We start from the raw sequence: 25205 nt of genomic DNA, 5'->3' as shown, positions 1-25205 counted from the left end.
TGGAATGATAAATAAATAAATAAAAGAAAAGAAATGCAGGCACGACCCCACAAATCAAAGGCATGTGATGAATCTTCTCTCAAAATTTTCCAGAACAGAGAGAATGAGTAAGTATACTCCAGGCATCGAGGATAACCCGCAAACAATCAAGAAACAGAGGAGAGCAGTTTAAAATAGTCGGTGTAAACAAGTTGAAAGCCAAGTTAGAAATCAAGCACGACATGGAGGCAAATGAACTCAGATTCCATAAGAACATAATAAAATCTCCAATGCTCGCATCCAAACACCAAAATAGAACCTTATCGATATCCAAAAACAAAATAGAGAAGATAATGAACAGGGTCCATACCTGAAAAGCTTCCTCACAGATGGAAGCTCACATGACTTCCAGCCCTGTTTTCATGACCCCTCCTGAAAGACGCCCAGATCAGGACCTCTTTTCCAAAGGCTACTCTTCGAACTCTCCTCTCCTTGTCTCGTTTTTCTCCTCTCCCAGCAAACACCTTCTCTCCACTCCCCTTTTCCTTTTCTTCCTTTTTTTTCTGCCAAATAAATGAATCAATTTTTCAAAAACCAAAATCGAGCTCGCCATCGAGTGGGAAACGCATGAGCCGAAATGCGGGGTCCACAAAATGGCGACTCCGCTGGGGATCTTCAGAGGGTCAAGCTTGAACTTAAAGTGAAGCAAATGTGGCGTTTGGTGAGTTGATCAATGGGTGCTCATCTCTTGATTACACATTGAGAGTTCCCGAGTTTTCACTTGGGACATTGACATGTTGATTATGATGATTGTTTATCTTAATTGAGCATACACGGAAGCTGATTAAATTACCAGGTGGGAGCAGGGATCGGTAGCTTAATCATTTGGAAGAAAGCATTCTTGTAGCCACTGACCGCTTTCTTGATGTTGCAACCATAATTTGTTGTTATGGTAGTTAATCAGTATGAGACAGTAACAAATTAATATGGTTCACTTGCAAAAGGAATAGAGTCTGCAGAAAAGTGCCCCCTCCAGGTGGCAAAAGGAAGCTGCTCACAAAGGGCCTAAATTTATGAAGTGAGAGGAAAAATAATAATAATAATACATGTATTATGAGGAAAAAATTGAAGGGATAAACTTTATTTTTTTTAATTTATGCCAATAAAAATTTATATATTATATATAAGTTATAAATATTTTCTAATTCTAACCATAAAAAACAAGAACTATATCATTAATAATTTAATTTTTTTTACTCAATTTTTCTACAAATAATCTATCAATAAAAAATACATATATTTTATTTTTCCTAACTTTTCCATTATCTTGGCCTTTGTTCCTGACTTTTCCTCTTAACCGCGTTGATAGTGGGTACAATAATTATTAGTGATGACTTAAAGATAGGAGATGGTGGAAGACCAGGAAGCAGAAGGGGTTGACTCTTGAGGATTTGCAGTTTTACGGCCACAGTGTTGGGTGGTGCTGAGCGGCAATTGCAGATAAGGGACGGGGCTGCTTTAGCCTTGTAGGTGAGTTGTTATTCAATTATGCCTTCCTGTTGACCTGTAATTTCAATTTGTCAAGAGGTGAAATAAATTGTAACTAGTTTATAATCATAGAGATGTAGTTGGATCCTGCAGGTTTAATATCTATATTTAATTAAGAAACAATGGTTTCTGATCCGGAGATTAGTCTTAGGATAGAGTTAGCGAAGAGCCTGGCCAGCAGTTGGGAAGAAGTTGTAAAGATATACGAGCGAGAACCAAGAGCTCACAAGATCAGGATCAGCCAATCGGGGAACACAGCATTGCATATAGCAGTTTCATGTGAGCAAGAAGACACAGTAGAACAACTAGTGAAATCGATTGCTAAGAATGGGCATCTAAGGGATGTTTTATCTATAGAGAATGGAGGTGGGAACAATACTCTCCATTTGGCAGCCTCACTGGGAAGCATTTCCATGTGCAAATGCATCACTGATGAGTGTAAAGAACTGTTGGGTAGCCGCAACCGAGAGCGTGATACGCCCCTTTTAAGGGCAGTTCGCTATGGCAAGAAAGAGGCTTTCCTCTGGTTGTATGGCATGTGTGAAGGCAACACAGCCACTGGCTACTGTAAGAACGACGATGATAAAAACGTTCTCCATCTTGCCATTGAAGGAGGACACATGGGTAAGCAATATTAGGGTGCTGTTCTTCAGTCTACATGTTTTATTTCTTAATTATAATATTTGGTTAAATCGTGGTCTGTGGTGGACGGACAGATTTGGCGTTTCAAATTATTCAAAAGGAGGAAGATCTCATGGACTCTTTTGACCGTGAAGGAATCTCCCCGCTGCATGTCCTAGCTGAGAAGCCTACTGCATTCAGAAGCGGAATTCATCTCAGCTTGCTCAACAAAATCATGTATCATTGTAAGATTCTCCCTGCCAATCAAAAAACTTGGGGCTGAATTGAATCCAGCGCGTGCATCATTTGTTATCTTGTATCTGATATCTCCATCAAGGCCATAAATTTCTGACAGTTCCCCTTGTTAATCAAATTGGAAGGTATTTTTGTTGAAGAGCTCGTCCCAGGGGCTCCCAAAGCAAAGAATAACATCTTTCAAGAGCTGCAAAAGATGATTAAATTACCAGGTGGGACTGAATCATTTAGAAGAATTTTTTTCTTTTTGTGGCTTCCTGATCACTTTCTTGATGCTGCAACCATAATTCATAGTCAAGGTAGTAAATTAGTATGAAACGTAACAAATATGGTCATAATTCAGCATAAGAGATGTCAATTGATCCCTCTTTCAGTACATTCTTGCTCATGTGTGCTGTGACCAATCTATACCCCAAGTAATTAGTGGAAAAAAATGCAGGAAAATCTAAAAAGCACTTGGATCAAGAGAATCCTGAGGAAGGGCAAGGAATTGAACATCATGGTGAGTGTAGGATCTACTTGATTTAGGCTAAAGCACTCTTAAAAGCAACTTCAAGGAAACACTGATTCCTACACCTTTGTATAGGTCATAATTCAAGCAATATTGGAGCTCAAGGACACAAAACATTCCCCTCAAAATATGGCAGATGCCTGAGGTTCATCAAGCTTCTTGTATCCCAAGTACTGCTGGTTATCATCTCCGTGCTGCCAGGTATAACACCATATTACCATCCCAAATTTCTCTTGTATTAATTTCCAAAACAATATCGGTTCAAAGTACGTTCTTGTTTCTTTGTGGATACATGTTTAGGTTCAAGTCAGATAAGGAAGCTAAAAGAGAAAAAGGAGATGCATGTGTGGTCTCTTCGGATCATGAACAAACTACTTGAACATGCTGCGAAGCATACATATGAAATGAATCCCAAACATGATGAGCCAAGCCAACGTCATTATGATTGTAGTATTTCAGAGTATGGATACTTCCGAAGGGGAGAAGGTAGCCTCTATGTCAACCCTGTTCATTACAAATAAACTTCTTGGTATATATATATATAGAAAGATGTGGAGACAAGGTAACTGACCACCCTCTCCAATATCTTTAACTGATATTGAGGAGAGGCAGATCCGGTGCAGAGTAATCACAATTCAAATTCTTCAGATTTTGACCATTGCTATCAGTCTGTCGGTCAATTGGGCTTTCTCTTGTAGTAGAGGAATGACTTTTGTTTTCTTTGCAGCTTTGGAGACGCCGATACTAGTTGCATCAAAGAATGGCATCATGGAAATGGTAACAAAAATCCTGGAACTGTTTCCCATGGCCATTTATGACACCCACAAAGAAAATTGGAAGAACACAGTGCTGATGGCAGTAGAGAATAGGCAATCACATATATATGACTTCTTACTCAACAGAAAACATCTTCTTGATAGAGAAATTGCATTTCGTGCTGTTGATTACCGCAGAAATACTGCATTACATCTAGCTGGAAAGCTAGCAGGTTACCACCACCGCCAGCATATCCCCACCAGCATGTTGCAAATGCAGTGGGAAGTCAAGTGGTACCAGGTATGCAAAACTCAAGCCAAGCTTTAAATTAGCTTTTGAGAAATTACTGTCAACTGATGAATAATAACTTAAATTATGCACTTGGTTCAATGCAGTACGTGCAGAATTCCGTGCGATTTGATATTAGAAAAAACCGGGATGAATGTACTCCAGATGAGATCTTCCAAAAAAACCATGCAAATCTTGAAGATGAAAGCAAACGATGGATAGATAGCACATCCAATTCCTGTTCTTTCATTGCAGCACTCATAGCAACTGTTGCCTTTGCCTCATCAGCCTCTGTGCCTGGTGGAATAAACCAAGACACAGGGGTACCAATTCTTCTACACCATCTGGCTTTCAGTATTTTTGCAATGTCATCCCTACTTGCTCTTAGCTGTTCAATGATCTCCTTGCTAATATTCCTCGCCATTTTCGTCTCCAAGGACCAAAACCATGATTTTACTAGAAACTTGCCGAGGAAATTTTTGCTTGGTTTAACCTCTCTCTTCATATCCATAGCGGCCATGTTGACCTGTTTCTGCTCTGGGAACTTCTTGATGCTTAAGCATCAATTAAAATATGCTGCAATTCCGGTATATGCACTCACCGGCTTGGTAATGGCATACTTTGTTCTCAAGCACTTTCCATTATTTATTGATCTTATGAAGGCTACATTTCGTAAGGTGCCTGAGCGTATATACAAGGAGTATCTGTAGATTGCTTTGCCTCTGGGCGCAAGGAGGACCTTATGCCATGGTGATGGCCAGATCTGATGATGATGTAATTTTTCAGTTGTTTTGTGTCTTTCAAATTTATATATGACTGTAATCTTCCTCCTGGAGTACAGATTCTTATCAAATTGATTGATAACACGCAAACAATGGTGACTTCGTTAAGCCTCCCATTCTCCCCTTGCATTCCCGTAAAGGCCTCCAAAGCTCTATTCATCTCTCCGTTTCTCATAAACACCCATCAATCATTGCTGTCCAACAAGCCGTATCCTTACTCCCGACCAGACCAAAAACAGTACCAGCTCCCTCAACCAGAGTCCCTGATCACTATAAAGAGGAGATCAGCACGGTGGACGCGATAACATCTTCAGGCATTTCATCAAACATCCAACGTGCATCCCCCGATTCCCCTCATTTTCCGTAAAACTCCATCATCCTCAACTTCACCAAACGGTTTGAGCAGGAGCCCAGCTTCATAGCCCGGCCCGGCTGTGGATCTCTTTCCCCTCCCTTAAAGCCGATTGGGAGCCACACGCTTTCAAATTAGGATTCGTAAAGGAAAAGTTATTAATATATACCTGTATTCCTACCTTAATAAAAATATGAGAGACTAATAATAAATCAAAAGGTTATATTAACGAGAAAAGGCTTTATAAGGATACACTATGATAAAATCAAATATAATTAAAACTAATTAAATATTTATATATTTTTAAATTATTTAATATTTATATCAATAAACTAAAATAATAAAAATAAGTTTGAAATTGTAAATAAAAATAATTTATCGACTTTTAACTTATTTTTTATTTTTTATTTTCACTTTTCTTTTATATTTTATTTTCCCAGTATTTTTCCTCAAATTTTTCGAAAACCAAACATAACTTATAGTCAAATTGTTAAAAAAATATTTAATTTTACGACCTAAGTATCAATCATTATTCTCTAAAAAAAAAAAAATGAAGATTACAATAAAATTTTGGGAGAATTGTGTTTTGGGCCTAGTTGGGTCCAAAAATTAACATTTGGTCCATATAACTTCCATAATTGATGAAAAGGATATGAGATGTTAAAAGACCAATATATCCTTCAAATTTCTATCCATTACCTTTTAAGGATATAAAATAGTGATAAACTAAAATACTCCATGACATTTCACATAAGCTTTTTTTGTCTTTATTGCACCACTATTAATGAAACAATAATAATTCTATTTTAACAATTTGGATTTTTCATTATTTTTAATTTTTTTATTATAAATAATTGAAAATCAATATTATTTTCTATTTTAAATCATAAATAAAGAAAAATTATGTTAAAAAAACTATTTAAAAAAATACTTTCTAAAAAATAGTAATATGATTTATATTTTTTATATTTTCTTTTTGAAAAAACATTTAATTAAAATTTGAAAACTATTTTTAAAAATAAAAATTGAAAACCTTGTTTAGTACTATTTTTTATATGAAAATAATAAAAAGAATTAAATTTCATTAATTGATTATCTATTTTTATTTTTTTTCCATTAGTTATTTTAATAATAATAAAAAATATAGTATGTTTACGATTAAACAAAGAAATTGATCAATTATGTGTTTTTTGTGGGATTATCTTTTACATGAAAAATAATTAAATAACTAAATTATATATATTTATTACTCTTTTAATTTTATTTTATTTATTTATTTTTTGTCTAATAGAAAATTTTAATATATCCATAATTAATAAAATAATAAATCAATTGTGCACATTTTAATCTATTAAAATAAATTACTTTCTAATTTAAATAAATAAAATGAAATAAGTAAATAAATTTGGGGTTATTTGTATTTTTTAACATATCTTATATCAATATTTTTTATGATTAAATAATTTTTTTATTTTTTATTTCTTTAATTCCAAAAATAAAATGAAATAAATAAATAAATTTGGAATTTTCCAATTGATTTTATATTCATATTTCTTATGGTTAAATAAATTTTTTATTCTTTTTTCTTTATTTCCAAAAATAAAAGGAAATAAATAAATAAACTTGGCTTAAATAATAGTTTTTAAGTAATTTATTTGTCTTATTTTTAATTACATTTTGCATTGAAAAAAAATAAAATAACGTTTTATTTGAGTCACTGTACAAGGTATTTACACTAAGTGTACATGATAAATATACTAACTGTACAAGGGTGTACAAGACTATTATTTGTAAAGGGTTTTAAGTTATTCTGAAAAACTTGTTTGTTTATTTCCCCTAACCGATGATAAATGACATTCCTTACACACATTGGTTAAACATACATTCATCTCATATATTTTATCTAACTTGTATATGGTCATTTTAATAGGTAGCTCACTTATGATGATTATAAAACAAAATTATACAACAATTTTTCTTCTTTTTTAAAACCAAACCAATGCAAATATGGTTAACCGACCTATTGTCAGATATTCATGAAATAATGTATGAAATTTGAGTTATTGTACAAGGATATTACACTAACTGTACAAGACAAATTTACTAATTGTACAAAGGTGTACAACACTACTTTTTGTTAAAGATTTCAAGTAATTTTGAAAAACTTTCCCATTTTTTTCCACTCAAATATTTTTTTTCTCCACTCAAATTATCTCACTCAAGAATTGTTTCGAATTTTATTTTTAAATTTCATTATCAAATTTTTGTAATTGCATATTTTGTTTTTGTAGTTTTAGCAACGTTCTTTCTTTCCACTATTTTTTTTTTTTTTGGTGAAATTTTATCCAAATGAATCTATATTTAAAATTATAATCATATTTATCAAATTTTTTACTAAGATTATCTTTAATTTTTTAAATATATTTATACTCATTTATTTAAAAAATGAAAAACTATTTTTTTTGTAAACATGTTCTATTACCTTTCAAGTAAAAAATTAGATAAGTTTGAAAGTCAATAAAAAAAAATTAAATATCACTTTTAATAATTTTTAGATAAAATTTTATATAATAACTTTTATTTGAAATTTCATTTCTAAAGTTTTACTAAAAAATTGTATTGACAATTTTCTTGTTGTGAATCAAAATACTTTGCATTAGTCTAGATAAAAAAAGTTATTAATATAATATTAGAACTTCATATCTTAGTTATTTTTTTCAATAAATTTATCTTTTTAAAAATTATAAAATAAAAACATTAAAAATTAAAAAGCTAAAAGGATATATATATATATATATATATATATATATATATAATAAAGTGAAGTGATAGTCAATTTAAATTTTTTTTTTTAAATATGGTTAATGTAGAAAATATAAAAAATAATTAAAAATAAGAGAAAAATATAAATGAAATGGTAATATAAATTTAAAATAAAAAATAAAAAATTAAACTAAAAGATAAAAAATATTTGGATGAAAAATCCCAAAATTTTTATCATTGCTTATAATAAGAGCAAAAAGATTCAATATATATATATATATATATATATATATATATATATATATATATATATATATATATATAATAGAGTGAAGTGATAGTCAATTTTAAATTTTTTTAAATATGGTTAATGTAGAAAATATAAAAAATAATTAAAAATAAGAGAAAAATATAAATGAAATGGTAATATAAATTTAAAATAAAAAATAAAAAATTAAACTAAAAGATAAAAAATATTTGGATGAAAAATCCCAAAATTTTTATCATTGCTTATAATAAGAGCAAAAAGATTCAATATATATATATATATATATATATATATATATAAAATAGAGTGAAGTGATAGTCAATTTTAATTTTTTTTTTTAAATATGGTTAATGTAGAAAATATAAAAAATAATTAAAAATAAGAGAAAAATATAAATGAAATGGTAATATAAATTTAAAATAAAAAATAAAAAATAAAACTAAAAGATAAAAAATATTTGGATGAAAAATCCCAAAATTTTTATCATTGCTTATAATAAGAGCAAAAAGATTCAATATATATATATATAATAGAGTGAAGTGATAGTCAATTTTAAATTTTTTTTAAATATGGTTAATGTAGAAAATATAAAAAATAATTAAAAATAAGAGAAAAATATAAATGAAAGGGTAATGTAAATTTAAAATAAAAAATTATAAATTAAACTAAAAGATAAAAAATATTTGGATGAAAAATCTCAAAATTTTTATCATTGCTTATAATAAGAGCAAAAAGATTCAATATCTTTAAAAATGAAAAACAAAAAAATATTATTACTTTTTATTTGATATAAAATAGAAATATAGATTGGAAGAAAAAAAAAAGTTAGGAATGAGTAATACTTAATAAGGAATAGAAAAGGGAAAAAAAACACAAAAAAATTGAAATTTATACTCACTTGTGTCTATATAAGAGTTAAGGGTATTTTAGGTATTAATGAAAGACAATATCATTCATTTTAATTTTCATACTTTGTTTGAGTCTTGGGCTTAAATATGTATGATATATGGATCAAATGTTAATTTTTGAACACAATTCTCCCTAAAATTTTCCTCCTCATTTAACTCAAGTTCTTTTCTATGTAAGACCACTCAATTTATTTAATACATGATAATAGAACAAAAGTGGAGAATGTGATTTTTAATACCTGAAAAATTAAATAATAATAAAAATTAAGATAGAATCATATATAATTAAATAACATAAATATGAAAATTATAAATTTTAATTTACATATGATAGTAATAAGAGTGAAGGAGCTTAAAGGCTATGAAGGGATCTTGAGAACACAAAGTAACCATTTCTTATGAGTTGAGTATAGATTGCAAGGGCTTGGTTGATGTGTTTGAGTATGTGCAACACAAAGATTAATTTTTTTGGATACATTAGAATGAATGTACCAAATATCGATAAACTCATATATCATACTATGAAGTATTTATTTATATGATAAAACAATGCATTTAAATTTCTTTTTCAGGTTATTACTATCTTATAAATGCAAACTATGAAAATAGAGAGTTCCTTACCCCATTTATATGATATCATTTAAATAAATGGAAACCCAAGTTAATACTAAAATATCGCATTGATGAAAGATGGAAGTGGCTCAAGGTATACTTTTGCTTTGTTTTTTGTTTTATTTATTTATTTAGGTTTAATTTGTATATAAAAAATAACAATTATTCACTTTTTTTTGTTATAAACATTGTTTAGAAGCATTAGACGAGGTATGCATTAAGATGAATGTATTAGATAATGATAAACCCATATATTGTATTATGAAGTATTTATTTATATTCTAAAATAACGCAATTAAATTTCTTTGTTAGGTTATTACTACCTTGTAAATGTAAACTATACAAATAGTGAGAGTTTTCTTGCTCCATTTATACAAATAGAGAGGGCAAAATGGTAAAAGTGCATATTTCATTTCATTTCCTCCATGATTAGGAAACACTTCAAAGATAACCAATTTCATTTTGATTTTTCTTCCCATATTGTAGGTAAACATTTCAATAGGATTCACGATTTTGATTAATTTCTCTTTCCTTCCCTTCTTTGGTTCCCTTTCCTATGATTTCAATTCAATAAAGCTAGTAAACATGCCCTAAAGTTCAAACTAAAATGAAAATTAGAGATAGACATAATATTTTTTTTTTCTTAAGCATCAAACAAGAACAAAGGACGTCAAAGTTTTGAGGCACAATCACTTCTATATCAATAATGATCACTAATTTTTTTTTTATCTAATTTTGAATGTCATAACACAAAGTAACCTTCATTTCTATCAACTTAGTGACAACAAAAGGTTATAATACCATGAAACATAAATAGAACTAATAATAATAATAATATTAATAATAAAACTGGTGATAAGAAGGAAACTCCATGACTCAAATTTCAATTCATTATCTAATGGTCATAAAGGTAGAACTCATTGGCCAAGCAACACATTTGCTACTCAAACAAGTTGATACCTTGTGGACGATATCATTAGTAAAATGGTAGCATGTATTGAACCATCTTTTGACGACAATAAGGGTTAATGTATATAATAGTACCAAATCCCAATAGGATTATTACGTAGAATGCAACAAAAATAGCATAAAAAATGACAAGATCCACATCATGCCATTTTATTTCACTTTCACCTGATGGTGTTAATGGCGAATGTGGCAACACTACAACAAGATTACATTTTCTCTTTAACAATGACCCACAAAGAAAAGGATTCCCATCGTAGCTCTTCTTATCAAATGTAGAGAATTGTGCTTTCTATGGAACTCTACTTGACAAGTTATTGTGAGTCATAGTGAATACTGCCAAAAAGTGCATATCAACATGAAGGAATTTCTCCACTTAAATTATTGTTAGAGAGGTCCAGGCTTTCTAATTGGATCAAGTTGGGAAAACTACTTGGGATAGACCAATTTAAGCTTGTGAGCAATGATTTAAAAACTGGACCGAACCGGTTGGTTCAATTGATCGAACTGTCGATCGGACCTTGATTTGGTTCGGTTCAACTTTTGAGTTGAAAAGGGCTTCGAATCGGCATTGAACCGGTGGTTGAACCACCAAATCGGACGGAACCGGAACGATTCAGTTCAACTAAGAATTTGGGTTTTTTTGGCCAAAACAGGCTTTGATTACCAATGGGCCACACACCCATTCACGACCTAAACCAGCATGGCTGCTTCAATTACATTCACGGCCCACTGCCAATTATCTCCAGCATTAATCATAATAAAAAATGAGCTTTTTAAAGTAATTTTTATGTTGTTTCTTTTCCAATATGGGACAGGAAAATTCTAATAGAAAATGTGTGTTTGCACCAACTTGCTGCTAATTAGTTTGTGCTAAGGATTATAAAAAAAATAATAAAAACATCTCAAATATCTAATTTTTTTAAAAACTCTTCCATTTTCCATATGTAATATTATATATGTTTTATTTAATAAATTTTAAAATATTAATATATTTATATAAAAGATGAAAAAATAAATATTATTGATTTATAATTTTATCTATATTTATATTTTTTAAAATTATTTTTAATTTTAATAAAATATAAATTATATATTTATAATGTCACTAGTTTGACCGCGGTTCAACCACCGATCCAACCACTAAACTGTGAACTGGTAACTTTTTCGATTTGCTAACCGGTCCAGTTCTGAAAACATTGGTCGTGAGACAAGGTCAATGCATGAATCTGACCTAACCTTTCTAAGATAGAGGGGAATTCACTTGTTAGATGATAAATCTAGTCCAACATAAAAGTAATTATGCCTTCTTTGTAAGAGCTAGATAACAAACTCGACTTCAACTTCTTTATGCATAATTGGAAATTAGTGTTGGAGAATCATAAATCATACAAAATAATTATAGAAACTAATCATCATCTAGATAATAAATGTACTAGAATCTCATGCTAAATCAATAGGATAATAATATTGGAAGACATGCCTGAATCAATTGAAATTATGTACTTATGTACTTAAGTCTTATCTTCCACGTCTGAAACGAGTATTGTAATCTCAAATCACTCACTGATGAGATGTGAATAATACTCAATATTTTTATTTCCTCATTTAGATTGTGGATCATAACCCTATTTATACCCCCATATTATTTTATTATATTTATTGGCCTATCATTAATAAATAAAATAAAATTTGTCTCTACACATTCCAAAACCCATACAATTTATATGTATAAAGATGCTTTAAAGACTCATCATTAACTTAATTGATCATAGCTTAAGGTACAATGTTGATATGTAGACTTACAATTACCAAAATACCCAACATTGAATTCATAAAAAACTTGTCTTGTTAAAGAAAATATGGTGGATTTGTTTATTAGGGTGGTTGAGACTTGAGACTTATAGAGTTTTTTTTTTTTTTTTGTGAGAATTATGTAAATGTGTTGCATCATGAAATAAAAGAAGAAAACAAAACCCAAAATTAGCCATTTCAGGGAAAGTATAGTTTGATACGTTCAAATCCCCCTTTCATGCACAGTAACAGTGCCCTCCCCACTGTGCCCGAAAATGCCCTTTCAACTAATTAAAACTTTTTTTTTCATTTCTTTTAGACTTTTTTTTCTCCTTACTTGACCAACCCAATTTTTAGGCTTCCGCCACTTTTTTTTTTCATTTTCTTTTTCCCCTTTCCACTCCCAATCACCCCATTCTCACATTCCCACCAAATTAAATTAAGTTTTATATTATAATTAAATAAATTAAATTTTGATCTTTTTTTTAATACTTTGATTTTAATTAATTTTATAAAATAATTCTCATATTTTTTCCCTATTTTTGAGAATCTACTTAATTAAAAAAAAAAAAACTAACTTTATTTTTAAAAAATACAATTCATTTATTCATTATTTATTTCACTTTCTTTATTAAAATTTTCTTTTAACATCATGTGTAATTAATGCATTAAAATAAATTAATTTTTAATAAAAAAATATACTCACCTATTATAATTATTAATATAATATATAAATAAACAAACGAATACTAATATTTTAAATATTTTGATTTCAAATATACATATGTATATTACATTTAAAAAAGGAAAAGGAAGAGAAAAAACTAATGTTTTTTTTATTAAATATGTAAAAAAATACAATTTTATTTAATTAAAAATTTAAACCATTAAAATTAATTTTATTTTAATAAATAATGTCTTTAAAAAGTACTTTTTTTGCATATTATTTAATGATCTTTGTCAAAGTCATAACAATGACAATAAAAAACTTAATAAGTTAGGACATCCTCCTATTTATAATGATACTTTTAGTTCCTGATATTATTATTTTTTACATAAAAATAATGTTACTATCTTTAGTGATATATTTGATATAGGTTGAAATAGTAATGAATAATAAATAGACTAGTATATCCTTCTATTTATAGTGATACTTTTAGTTACAACATTGTTACTTTTAGGTAAAAATTATGTTACTATTTTCAATGACATGCATGTTTGATGTAAACGGTGAAGTGGTGGTGAGTGATATGACACTTCATATGTGGGCCCAATTAAGTGTTCTTGTGAGCTTGTCTTAGTAGCCCACCTTTAATTGACTTAAAGGGCATTTTCGGGCACAATGAGAAGGACACTGTTACAGTCAAGAATGAAAATATCGGTAATCACGGATATATCGACATTTCGATTTTACGGATATATCGGAGATATATCGATGGATATTCTGGAAAAAAAAAATCGATAGGCTTAAAATTGTTAAAAACTCATGGAAATACAAGGAAAACCTCATAATAATATAATTAGAAGTATAATGGACATTTTAAAGTTGTTTTATTGAAAATTTTGATATATATATATATATATATATATATATATATATATATATATATATATATATATATATGATATAATTTGCAATATTAGATGTAATTATATCATGTCGATCTATAAGAAATGTTAATCTTGTAATTGTTCTCATTATAAAGTCACATAAAATATTTCATTTCATTAAATATCAATAATTTGTACACATTAAATTCATTAAATAAACATATTTCATATTCAAAATATACTAATTCATGTTAATTAAATTAATTAAATAATTTAGCATGTTAATTAAATTAATTAAATAATTTAGCTAAATTAACTAGTTTAATTTAATTCTAAATGTGAAAATAAATCACAAATAATCATTTAAAATAAACATATCAATTTATAATTAAATAATCAAATTAACCTAAGTTAATTCAATATAAATATAAAAATTAATTACAATTGAATGTAAAAATAGCATTAAATAATTCATATTGCAAACATACTAATTAATTGAAAATACATGAATTAATTACAATTGCAAACAAAATTAATTACAATTTAAAACAAATATACCTTAAAATGATTAAATAATTGAGCAACCTTAATAAAAATTGGTGTAATGAGAGAGCAAATAAAGAATGAAAGCAAAAATAGATGAAATTTGGGCTATTTATAAAATAAATTTGGGCCAAATTAGCCGTTGGAACATTAATTTACCGTTGAAAATCAATTTTGGCCGTTGGATAAAAAATTGGGAGCAATCTGGCCGTTGGATTGCCATATTACCATTAGAATCACATCTAGGCCGTCGGATCAACACGGGCGTGATCTGAGCCGTCAGATCACGTTGCATGAAGGAGGGGAAATATCACCAAAAAATCAGCGATATATCGCTGATATATCACCGATATTTTGCCACCAGAGGCGATTTTTTCAAAATATCTCCGATATATCTCTCCGAACCGATATATCGCCGATATTTTGGTGATATTTACGGAAATATCTCCCATCCGGTTTTTCTTCACGAAATATCGTGTTGACCCCTTCCGATACACGATATATCGGTGATATATCGCCGATATATCCCGACATTTTCCTCCTTGGTTACAGTGCATGAAAGGGGGATTTTCTTGGGTCAAACCGTACTTTCCTTGAATGGGCCATTTGTATGTTATGTTTTCTTCTTTTATTTCATAATGGAACATATTTACATAATTCTCTTTTTTTTTTTTGTGTTTTATTTATTTATTTTATTTACTTTGATGATCTAGAAGATGTTGGCTAGAATTAAATATGCAAAAAGAAAAATCATTCCCAAAGGTGGGAATGGATCTCCCATGCATGTTCCTTACATTACAAAGTTAGGTATTGGCAACCGATGGTTAGGAAATAAGTTGACAAAGGGCAGGATATAAATATTTATTTGAAGGGACTAGAAGGAAAAGGAAAAAAAAAAAAAAAACACATAATGATCATTGACTTAGTGTTAATTATGATTGACTTTTATCCTCATTCTAGCCAACGGAAAAGTGTAGTTTGAAGGTGTTAATTTTATACTTAATTTTGTAGTTAGATGTAGATGCTTGTCAACATGAGAATAACATACATCAAGCTCATTTTAATTAGGATGAAAAATGGGGACCACCGAACCCTTCCTCTTCATCTTCGAATAGTTAATTCAAGAACTACTATTTTGAAGTACCACAAAAATGCTAAATCAGAAAATTTGAATTATCCTAATTTCTTTTCCTAGTTCTCCAAGCTTTCCTGGAGTTTGAGATGTCAAAAGTTTTGTCCACTCCCTTCAATTCTTCTTGTACTTCTCATTTCACTTTGATTTTCCTATGAAACCCTTTACATATCATTGTCATATATGGTTGGAATCCTATAAACTAAGAACCTCAAGTCAACAAATCCATGTCATTATTTTTATCATAATAATAATCATAATAATAAAATGGATTTGTTTATAGGAGTGGTTGAGACGTGCCTTTATTTATTTATTTATTTATTTTTTTATTTTTTTGATTGTCTCTTTGACTTTGAGTCATTCAAAGGGAAAAGATCGATGTTATTCTCCCTTAATTAGTGTTTGCCCAATACTTTTTCTTCCCCTTTTTTATTTTAAATATAGAACAAAAGAAGAAATATATAGTTCAATTTGGATACACTTAGTATTTTTTATTTTTAAAATAAAATTATATATATAAAAATAACATATTTTGTACAAAAAGTATATTTACTTTATATTTTTAAAAATCACTTTTAAAAATTTTAAAATTTGAGAAAATAAAAATGATGCCTCTTTTATTTTTTATTTTTTTTAACACCTTTTAAAAATAATTATTTTTTTAAAGTTAACCTCTAAAAGTTTATGTATCTTATATAAAAATTATTACTATTTTATGATTTTAAAAACAAAAAATAAGAATTATATTCAATAGGATTGTTTATAATTTAATTTTTTACTCAACTTTTCTATAAATAATCTAATAATAAAGAAATTTTCTAGGTTGCGCTTTCATCCTACTTTCCCCTCTTTATTTTCTTTCTAACAAACTTTAGACATTCACATATTACCTAGAAGAGTGCCTTGAAAACAAAATGAATAGAAGAGTGATTAATCACACAACCAGCGGCCTCAAATGCAAAGCCAGCCTTTGGTCTTTTCCTCCTTTAGTTGTTACTAGTTATGATCATAAGCAGTAATACTTTCACATCCCTACCTTTGAAAATTTTAAAATACCTACTATTTTAAAATTTAAAAAAAAAAAAAGAGAGAGAAAGAAAATAAGTAAGATATTTTTATCCTTTTAACCTCTCACTATCTATTATGGTTTCTTCTTATTATTAAAAATTGAAAAGACAAAATAGAGAGAGAGAAAAAAAAAAATCTTTACAAAACTTTGATTAGAAGGGTAACAGAGAAGAAAATTTAGTATTTTCTTCGTTCTACAATTTAAAGATGTGTATTAATTTTTTCAAGCATTTGAGTAACTTCTTCGAGATAAGGGTTAATGATGCGATGAGCTAGTGTTTATACCTCTTTATTTGTTTTCATCTATTTATTAAAATATCAAAATATTTAAATTCCATAAAGTGGACCAAGTAATATTTTTCTGAAATATGCTATGATTTATCATTTTGTTTATAAAATAAATCGAGAATATCATATGATTTGTTTGATTATCATGCAAGTTATTTTAACTTTTTCAAGGTAAAGGTTAATGGTGTAGTGAATTAGTTTGTTTATATCTCTTTATTTGTTTTCATCTGTTTATTAAAATATCAAAAAGTAGATTAAGTAATATTTTTCTGAAAAATGCTTTGATTTATTCCTTCATGTATAAAATAAATTGTGAATATTGCAAGTAAATTTCAATTTTTATTAAAGTGATTTTGGAAATTCAGGTTACCAATAGCCCAGGTCATAGGGATAAATTGTTTACCTTCATTATCCTTGGTGGGGTAGTGATGTAGTGTGACCTTTGATTGTAAAATGTATTGTCTACTAATAAGAGGAATAATACGAGACTTCACTTAGTGCAAGTTTCACTATTTGGGCATAATGTTATTATGAGTGAACTAAAGTAAGATATTTGTTCGTAAAATTCTTTTGAATATGAATTAATTATGCTAAGTATATTATGTTGTTTTATCTTTAAAATTAAGAGTGTTGAACTTTTAGAAGAAAATGGATTTAATTATTGAATTAAATGAGTTTACCTATTAATTAATTGCCATAAAAAGATGATATCTTATAGGATTTAATTTTGTACTATACTTGATCCTTTTTATTGAACTATTTTTTCTTATTTAGTTGTCGAACTCACCTTTCTCTATTATTCCCCTTTAAGGTACAAATGACATCCATATGAGAAATCGGGATACGAAAGGATGCTTCTATTAAAAACTGTTTTAAATTTGATTATTTAGGATTCTTTACTTAACACTCAATTTTAGATATGATTAATTTCTAGAATTTTTATGGAAGTGTTTCAGAATTTTTTTGTTTTCTTTTTGAAATTTTGGATTTGTTTGTTAAGGTTGTTAAGGTCACTCATGTGTTGGACTTTGGATTTAATATGTGAAATGATCGAGATACCCTTGGCCTTTGGGTTCGGGGTGTTAAAATACCACCTTCAATATAGGAAATGGCGGAAGGAATGAAGAGGAAGGGATTGACTCTTGAGGATTTGGAGTTTCCGGCCACAGGCGGTGGGGGTACTGAGCGTGGAATCTCCCCCCTGCATGTCCTAGCTGAGAAGCCTACTGCATTCAGAAGCGGAATTCATCTCGCCTGGTTCAACAAAATCATTTATCACGGTAAGATTCTCCAAACCAAACCAAGATATTAGAGATTGATGCATGGGGCTGAATTGAATCTAGGGCATGCATCATTTGTTATCTTGTATCTGATATCTCCATGAAGGCCATAAATTTCTGACAGTTCCCCTTGTTAATCAAATTGGAAGGTATTTCTGTTGAAGAGCTCATCCCTGCAGGGACTTCCAGAGCAAAGAACTTCTTTCAAGAGCTACGGAAGCTGATTAAATTACCAGGTGGGAGCGGGGGATTGGTAGCTTAATCATTTAGAAGAAAACATTCTTGTAGCCACTGACCACTTTCTTGGTATTGCAACCATAATTTGTTGTCATGGTAGTTAATCAGTATGAGACAGTAACAAATTAATATGGTTCACTTGCAAAAGGAATAGAAGCACTTCAGCATAGGAGATCTCAATCCCTCTTTTAGTATATTCTTGCTCATGTGTGCTGTGACCAAGCTTATACCTCAAGTAACTAGAGGAAAAAAATGCAGGAAAATCTAAAAAGCACTTGGATCCAGAGAATCCTGAAGAAGGGCAAGGAATTGAACGTCTTGGTGAGTGTAGGATCTACTTGATCTAAGCTCAAGTACTCCTAAGAGCAACTTCAAGGAAACAGTACTGATTTCTTTACCTTTGTATAGGTCATAATTCAAGGAATATTGGAGCTCAAGGACACAAACCATTCCCCTCAAAATATGGCAGATGCCTGAGGTTCATCAAGCTTGTATCCCAAGTGTTGGTGGCGAAATTCCCCTGCTACAGTTATTGCCAATCAGCAACGAAATCTCGGTGAACGCATAGTATTATTCCCTCCTTCTTCCTGCAAAAAGGCGTCCGGATGGGATGTCCGGATGCACCCTCCTCCGATGGTTTTGTTAGCCATGACTTAAGAGATCAAGCTATTAGGTTGTTTCAGGGATCATCAGCCTTACCTTCCTCATTGTGTAAAACCTCTTTTATATAGTGTCAAAAAGCATGGCACTGCTTAGTGGGGATCCCACACCAAGTACTGCTGGTTATCATCTCAGTAATGCCAGGTATAACACTATATTAATCACCATCCAAAGTTTCTCTAGTATTAATTTCCAAAACAATAGAGGTTCAGTGTACGTTCTTGTTCCTTTGTGGATACATGTTTAGGTTCAAGCCGGATAAGGAAGCTAAAATAGAAAAAAGATATGCACGTATGGTCTCTTCAGATCCTGAACAAACTACTTGAACGTGCTGCAAGGTGCACGCATGAAATGAGTCCCAAAAATGATGAGGCCCCACGTCATTATAGTTATTCAGAGTATAGATTCTTCCAGAGGGAAGGAGGTAACCTATATGTCAACCCTGTTCATTACAAATAAACTTCTTGGTATATATATAGAAAGATGTGGAGACAAGGTAACCAACAACTTTCTCCAGTATCTTTAACTGATATTAAGGAGAGGCAGATCTGGTGCAGAGTAATCACAACTCAAATTCTTGAAATTTTAACCACTGTCATTAGATGATTGGTTAATTGGGATTTCTCTTGTAGTTGAAGAGTGTGTTTTCTTATCTTTGTAGCTTGGGAGACACCACTACTAGCCGCATCAAGGAATGGTATCGTGGAAATGGTAGAGAAAATCCTGCAACTGTTTCCTATGGCCATTTATGACACCGATGGCCAAAATATGAACATAGTGCTGAAGGCAGTAAAGAATAGGCGATCACATATATATGACTTCTTACTCAACAGTAATCTTCCTCATAGAGAAATTGCATTTCACGCTGTTGATGAACAGGGGAATAGTGCATTGCATCTAGCTGGAAAGCTAGCGGGTTACCCCCACTTCCAACATATCCCCACCAGCATGTTGCACATGCAGTGGGAAGTTAAGTGGTACCAGGTATGCAAAGCTCAAGCTAAGCTTTAAATTAGCTTATGAGAAATGGTTCAAACCAATGAATAATAACTTAAAAAGTATGCACTTGGTTATTTAAAGTATTTAAGAATAAGCTTGATTTTATTCCGTGATTTATGTTTTCCTTTTATTTTTGTTGAGTTAAGACTCTTGGGTATAAAAAGACTGGTTTTTGGGTAGACATTTTTTTCTTATTTTGTACTGTGTCTTCTTCTTCCTGGCTGTTTCATTGGTATTAAAACGGCGACCTGACACCAAGTGATGGCTGATAGGCGTAAAATATAAAAGGTTCATTGGTTAGAGGATTCCGTGAAATGATTGAAAGAGACCTTAGACCAACAATCGACAAAGCTAAAAGAGTTAGCCCGTACGATGACAACGACGAACCTCAAAATTGATCAACTAACAAAAAAAATATACAATACAATCCTTGATTTATTTTTGGTTTTCACCAATCCCCATTCCCCAAATTCTTGAAAAAATGACGGAAAATATTCATGTGAATACTAGAAAAGAAAACAATAATACAGCCATACAAGAACCCAGCGCACATGAAAAAAAAAAAAACAGACATCATCGTGACGCAACCAACTCCGTTTAAGATTTCAGAAGGTATACAAACTCCATTTAAGCAACCCCGTAAACACATCCCAATAGATAAATGGATTAAAAAGAAAAAAAACATGTTCTTACTTTCTCTTTTCTCTATTTTATCTTTTCTCCATCTTTTCTTTTTCTTTTATTATTATTATTATTATCAAATAAGAAAAATATTAATACTAATACATATAAATAATATAATGATTAGTCATAAATTATTTTTGATAATTAAAAAATAAATTTATTGTATATTTTTTTATTATAAAAATTTTATAAGAAATATTATAACAATTTTTTATATTTTTATTAAATAGATTTCAAAATTTTTGAATAGTTTAACTTTATAATATAACAATAAGAAATTATTATAATAAAAAATTATTTTTATAATTGCTTAAAAATGAAATAAAGGGATCTTGCAATATATTATACTTTTACTATATTTATATTGTAAATTCAATGCATAAGTATTGTAACAGTAATTAATGTCTTTTTCTTTTTTTCTTATTTTTCTTATTATTATTATTGTTATTACTATCAATAATCTATCAAATAAAAATAATATTAATAATGATACATATAAATAATATAATAATTAATTATAAATTATTATTTCATTAGTTATTATTTTAAAAATATTATAAATAATTCACCCAAAATAATAATAATAATTTTAAGAGAATGGAAACAAAAAGATCAATAAAACCAGAGCAGCAAGTAGAAGCAGAAAAACTTAGAAAAAGATTCTTCATTCGCCTACAAAAGTGCAACTTAATGGAGCATTGAAATGGAAACGTGGCGTATCTACCTCCCTCTACTCTCTCTCCTACAACTAAGAACCTCAAGTAAACAAATCCATGTCATTATTTTTATCATCAGCATAATAATCATATGGATTTGTTTATAAGAGTGATGGAGACAATGCCTTCTTTTTATTTTCTCTTTATGACTTTGAGTCATTCCAAGGGAACAAAAAATGTCATTTTCCCATAATTAGTGTTTGTTCAATAATTTTTCTTTTCCTTTTTATTTTTAAATATAGAACAATAGAAAAAATATTTACTGTCAATTTAGATAAGCTTACTATTTTTTGTTTTCAAAATGAAATATTTATATATAAAAATAAAATATTTTGTACAAAAAATATGATTTACTTTATGCTTTCACAAATCTCTTTAATTTTTTTTTTAAAAAAATTTGAGACAATAAGAACAATGCCTCAAGTTTTTTTTTTTTAAATCATTATTTTTTTTTTAATATGAACCTCTATCTTGTATAAAAGTTATTACTATTTTATGGTTTTATAAACAAAAAATAAGAATTATATCTAATAGGACTGTTTATAATTAATTTTTTTTACTCAACTTTTCTATAAATAATCTAATAATGAGGAAAATTTCTAGGTTGTGCTTTCATCCTACTTTTCCCTCTTTATTCTAACAAACTTTAGACACTCAAATATAGCCTTGGAGAGTACCTTAAAAACAAAATGAATAAAAGTGCCATCACATGATTAATCACACAACCAGCAGCCTCAAATGCAAAGCCAGCCTTTGTTCCTGTCTTTTCCTCCTTTAGTTGTTACTAGTTATGATCATGAGTAGAAATACTCTAACATCCCTAGCTTCAATTTAGGGATATTTGTGTATTTTAAAAATTTTAAAATACATACATTGAATATAGAGATATTTATGTATTTTAAAAATTAAAATAAAAAAGAGTGAAAGAAAATAAGTGAGATATCTTTTGTCCCTTTAACCGCCCACTATTTTTGTGTTGTTATGGTTTCTTGATAATATCAAAAATTGAAAAGACAAAATAGAGAGAGATAGAACTTTGATTGGAAGGGTAAAAAGAAAAAAAGAAAATTTTAGTATTTGTTTTTTTTTTTATTTTATAATTTAAAGACATGCATTAATTTTTTTCAAGAATTTGAGTAACTTCTTCAAGGTAAGGGTTAATAATGCAATGAGTTAGTGTTTATACCTCTTTATTTGTTTTCATCTATTTATTAAAATATCAAAATATTTAAATTCCATAAAGTGGACCAAGTAATATTTTTCTGAAATATGCTATAATTTGTTCTTTTGTTTATAAAATAAATCAGGAATATCATATGATTTGTTTGATTATTATGCCAGTTATTTTAACTTCTTCAAGGTAAAGGTTAATAGTGTAGTGAATTAGTTTATATCACTTTATTTTTTTTTAACTATTTATTAAAATATCAAAATATTTAAATTCATAAAGTGGATCAAGTAATATTTTTTTGAAATATGCTTTGATTTGTTCATACCTTTATAAAATAAATTATGAATATTATATGATTTGTTTGATTATTATGCAATTGAATTTTACCTTTCCAATTAATTAAAAGTAATTTTGGAAATTTGGGTTATCAATAGCCCTGGTCAATAAAGATAAATTGTTGACCTTTATTATCCTTGGTGGGGTAGTCATGTAATGTAGCCTTAGCCAGTAAGGGTATTATTATTCCCCTTTGGTATACCATTGATTGGAAACCGTTCCATCCTCTAGTAAAAGGAACAATTTGAGACTAACCACCTGGTGCAAGGTGCAAGTTCCACTATTTGGACATAGTGTTATTGTAAGTATATTAGAGTAAAATGTTTATATGTGAAATTTTTTTGAATATGAATTGATTATGTTAAGTATATTATATTGTTTTATCTTTAAAATTAAAAGTGTTGAAATTTTTGAAGAAATTATATTTAATTATTGAATTAAATGAGCTTATCTATTTCAATAAACAAAATGATATTTCTTAGGATTTAATTTTGTACTATACTTTATCCTTCTTATTGACCTATTTTTTCTTATTGAGTTATCAAACCCTTTCTTTATTATTCTCCTTTAAAGTATAAATAAACTAAGGGACTGTTTTAGCATTGCAAGTGAGTGTTATTCAATTATGTCTTCTTGTTGACTTGTAACTTCAATTTGTCATGAGTTGGAATTTATTGGAATTAGTTGATGAGGGCACGACTAACAAATGGAATGCAAATCCTATTCAAGTTCTAGTTGGTTTGGTTATAAGGGCTCAAGCTATAAAGTTCAAGGAAACTCTCCATGGACTGACTCAAAACATTTGGGCTGAGGTGAATTCATGGAGGCCCAAGGAAGATGCTCCACGTTTTCCACAAGGATGGATTTCCATGATTCAAGCTTTTGAATAATCTAGAAGAATTCCTCAAAGAGAACAACTCACAAATTGCGTGGATTGAGTGGAGTTTTCTAAATTGGTTTACCCAATTTTGACTCATCAAGGAGAATGGCTAACTCAATTTAAAGCAATATTTTTAAGATAACTAAATTACCTTTCTTATTTATTATTATATTTTATTGCTTTGTATGGTTTGCATGCCAATTTAGATACTTTCCTATTAGCCTTTTAATTTTTGAATTGTATGGGGAAGGAAGGAATTCAAAATTCCCTTGTTTCCTTTTTATTTTGGCATAGGCGTGATTTTAGGAAATATTGGATTCACTTTTCAGAATTCAACTTAGGATATTTTAATTTCCCTTTTCTAGTTATTTACGTATCCTAGGCAGGATATTTGGGGATTTTCTAGCTGCCAAATTAGTGGACCTCTTTATATTTAAATAACCATTAGCTTATTGAAAAAAACATTCAGATTTCATTCATAATTTTGGAGAGAAAATTTTCTTTGGTTCTTTTAGAACTCTTTGAACTTATCGGAAATTTTTTCATGACGTTCTCCTTTGACTTATCAATCAATCCTTCCATAATTGATTGTGGCATCTTCATTATACCAATGTTCTTGCTTCCATATAAGCAACGGGTCATAGTTTTATATAAATCTGTTTCTAAACGATCTTAGAATCATTCTTGATCCATAAGTTTCTCTGTTTCTTGGTGTGGATCGTATCAATTGGTATCAAAGGTACAAGTCCCAAACACTAATTATAGGTTTGCCTATTTTTTTTTTATTTGAAAAAAAAAGTGATATTGTGATTCAACTCTTGTAATTCTTGTTTCAAATTTAAATCTTTGTGTTCCTTTCGATTCCACACAACCAAATTTATTGCTCCAAAACAAACCCTTAAATCCATGACCCAGTCTTGCTTTTCTAAGCCCTTAAATCTGAATTTCTCTTGGTGAGTTCTTGGTGAATTGTTGCTAGAAATTGTGATATTTGTTTGATAAGAACCTATAGAGGATTATTATAAGTGGAAAAAGGTAAGAGTAGTAAGCACATAAGAGAGTAAAAGCCAATATGATTTTGTGTGAAAATAAAAGTGAAAGTTGAGTAAATTATTCTTTGAGTGAAACACGTGAGGGAGTATGCGAGGTTTTTCTTTTTTCTTTTTTCTTTTTTCTAACTTTGTTTTGCAGCAAACATGTTAGACAACAAGGACAAAAATACTTCTGGGAATGCATCGGAAGAGGTTGATTTGAAGT

General features: G+C 29.3%; 1 protein-coding gene across 3 annotated transcripts; it reads left to right on the top strand.

Annotated features, from left to right (window-relative positions):
- The first annotated feature begins 1366 nt into the window (after positions 1 to 1366).
- On the top strand, positions 1367 to 4848 carry LOC117917362. Of its 3 annotated transcripts, none has more exons than XM_034833604.1 (9): positions 1367 to 1509; positions 1621 to 2151; positions 2244 to 2393; positions 2529 to 2615; positions 2843 to 2905; positions 2990 to 3115; positions 3215 to 3400; positions 3642 to 3970; positions 4066 to 4848. In XM_034833604.1, exons 2-9 carry the CDS (start codon positions 1650 to 1652, stop codon positions 4666 to 4668), a joined length of 2046 nt encoding a protein of 681 aa, XP_034689495.1. In that variant the 5' UTR covers positions 1367 to 1509; positions 1621 to 1649; the 3' UTR covers positions 4669 to 4848. The 3 variants fall into 3 exon arrangements, with proteins under 3 accessions (XP_034689495.1, XP_034689496.1, XP_034689497.1); XM_034833605.1 differs by having other exon boundaries at positions 1608 to 2151; XM_034833606.1 differs by lacking the exon at positions 1367 to 1509 and having other exon boundaries at positions 1600 to 2151.
- Positions 4849 to 25205: the final 20357 nt, after the last annotated feature.

This window comes from Vitis riparia, chromosome 7, assembly GCF_004353265.1.
Source record: "Vitis riparia cultivar Riparia Gloire de Montpellier isolate 1030 chromosome 7, EGFV_Vit.rip_1.0, whole genome shotgun sequence".
Lineage (NCBI taxonomy): Eukaryota > Viridiplantae > Streptophyta > Magnoliopsida > Vitales > Vitaceae > Vitis > Vitis riparia.
This window is presented reverse-complemented; position numbering and strand designations above follow the sequence as displayed.

What these genes read in the sequence shown, in the direction of transcription:
- LOC117917362 (XM_034833604.1), top strand. Translation starts at nt 1,650, where the DNA reads ATGGTTTCTGATCCGGAGATTAGTCTTAGGATAGAGTTAGCGAAGAGC. An exon ending in CAACAAAATCATGTATCATT is followed by an intron (nt 2,394 to 2,528) that starts GTAAGATTCTCC and finishes TCAAATTGGAAG; the next exon opens with GTATTTTTGTTGAAGAGCTC. An exon ending in AAAGATGATTAAATTACCAG is followed by an intron (nt 2,616 to 2,842) that starts GTGGGACTGAAT and finishes AAAAAAATGCAG; the next exon opens with GAAAATCTAAAAAGCACTTG.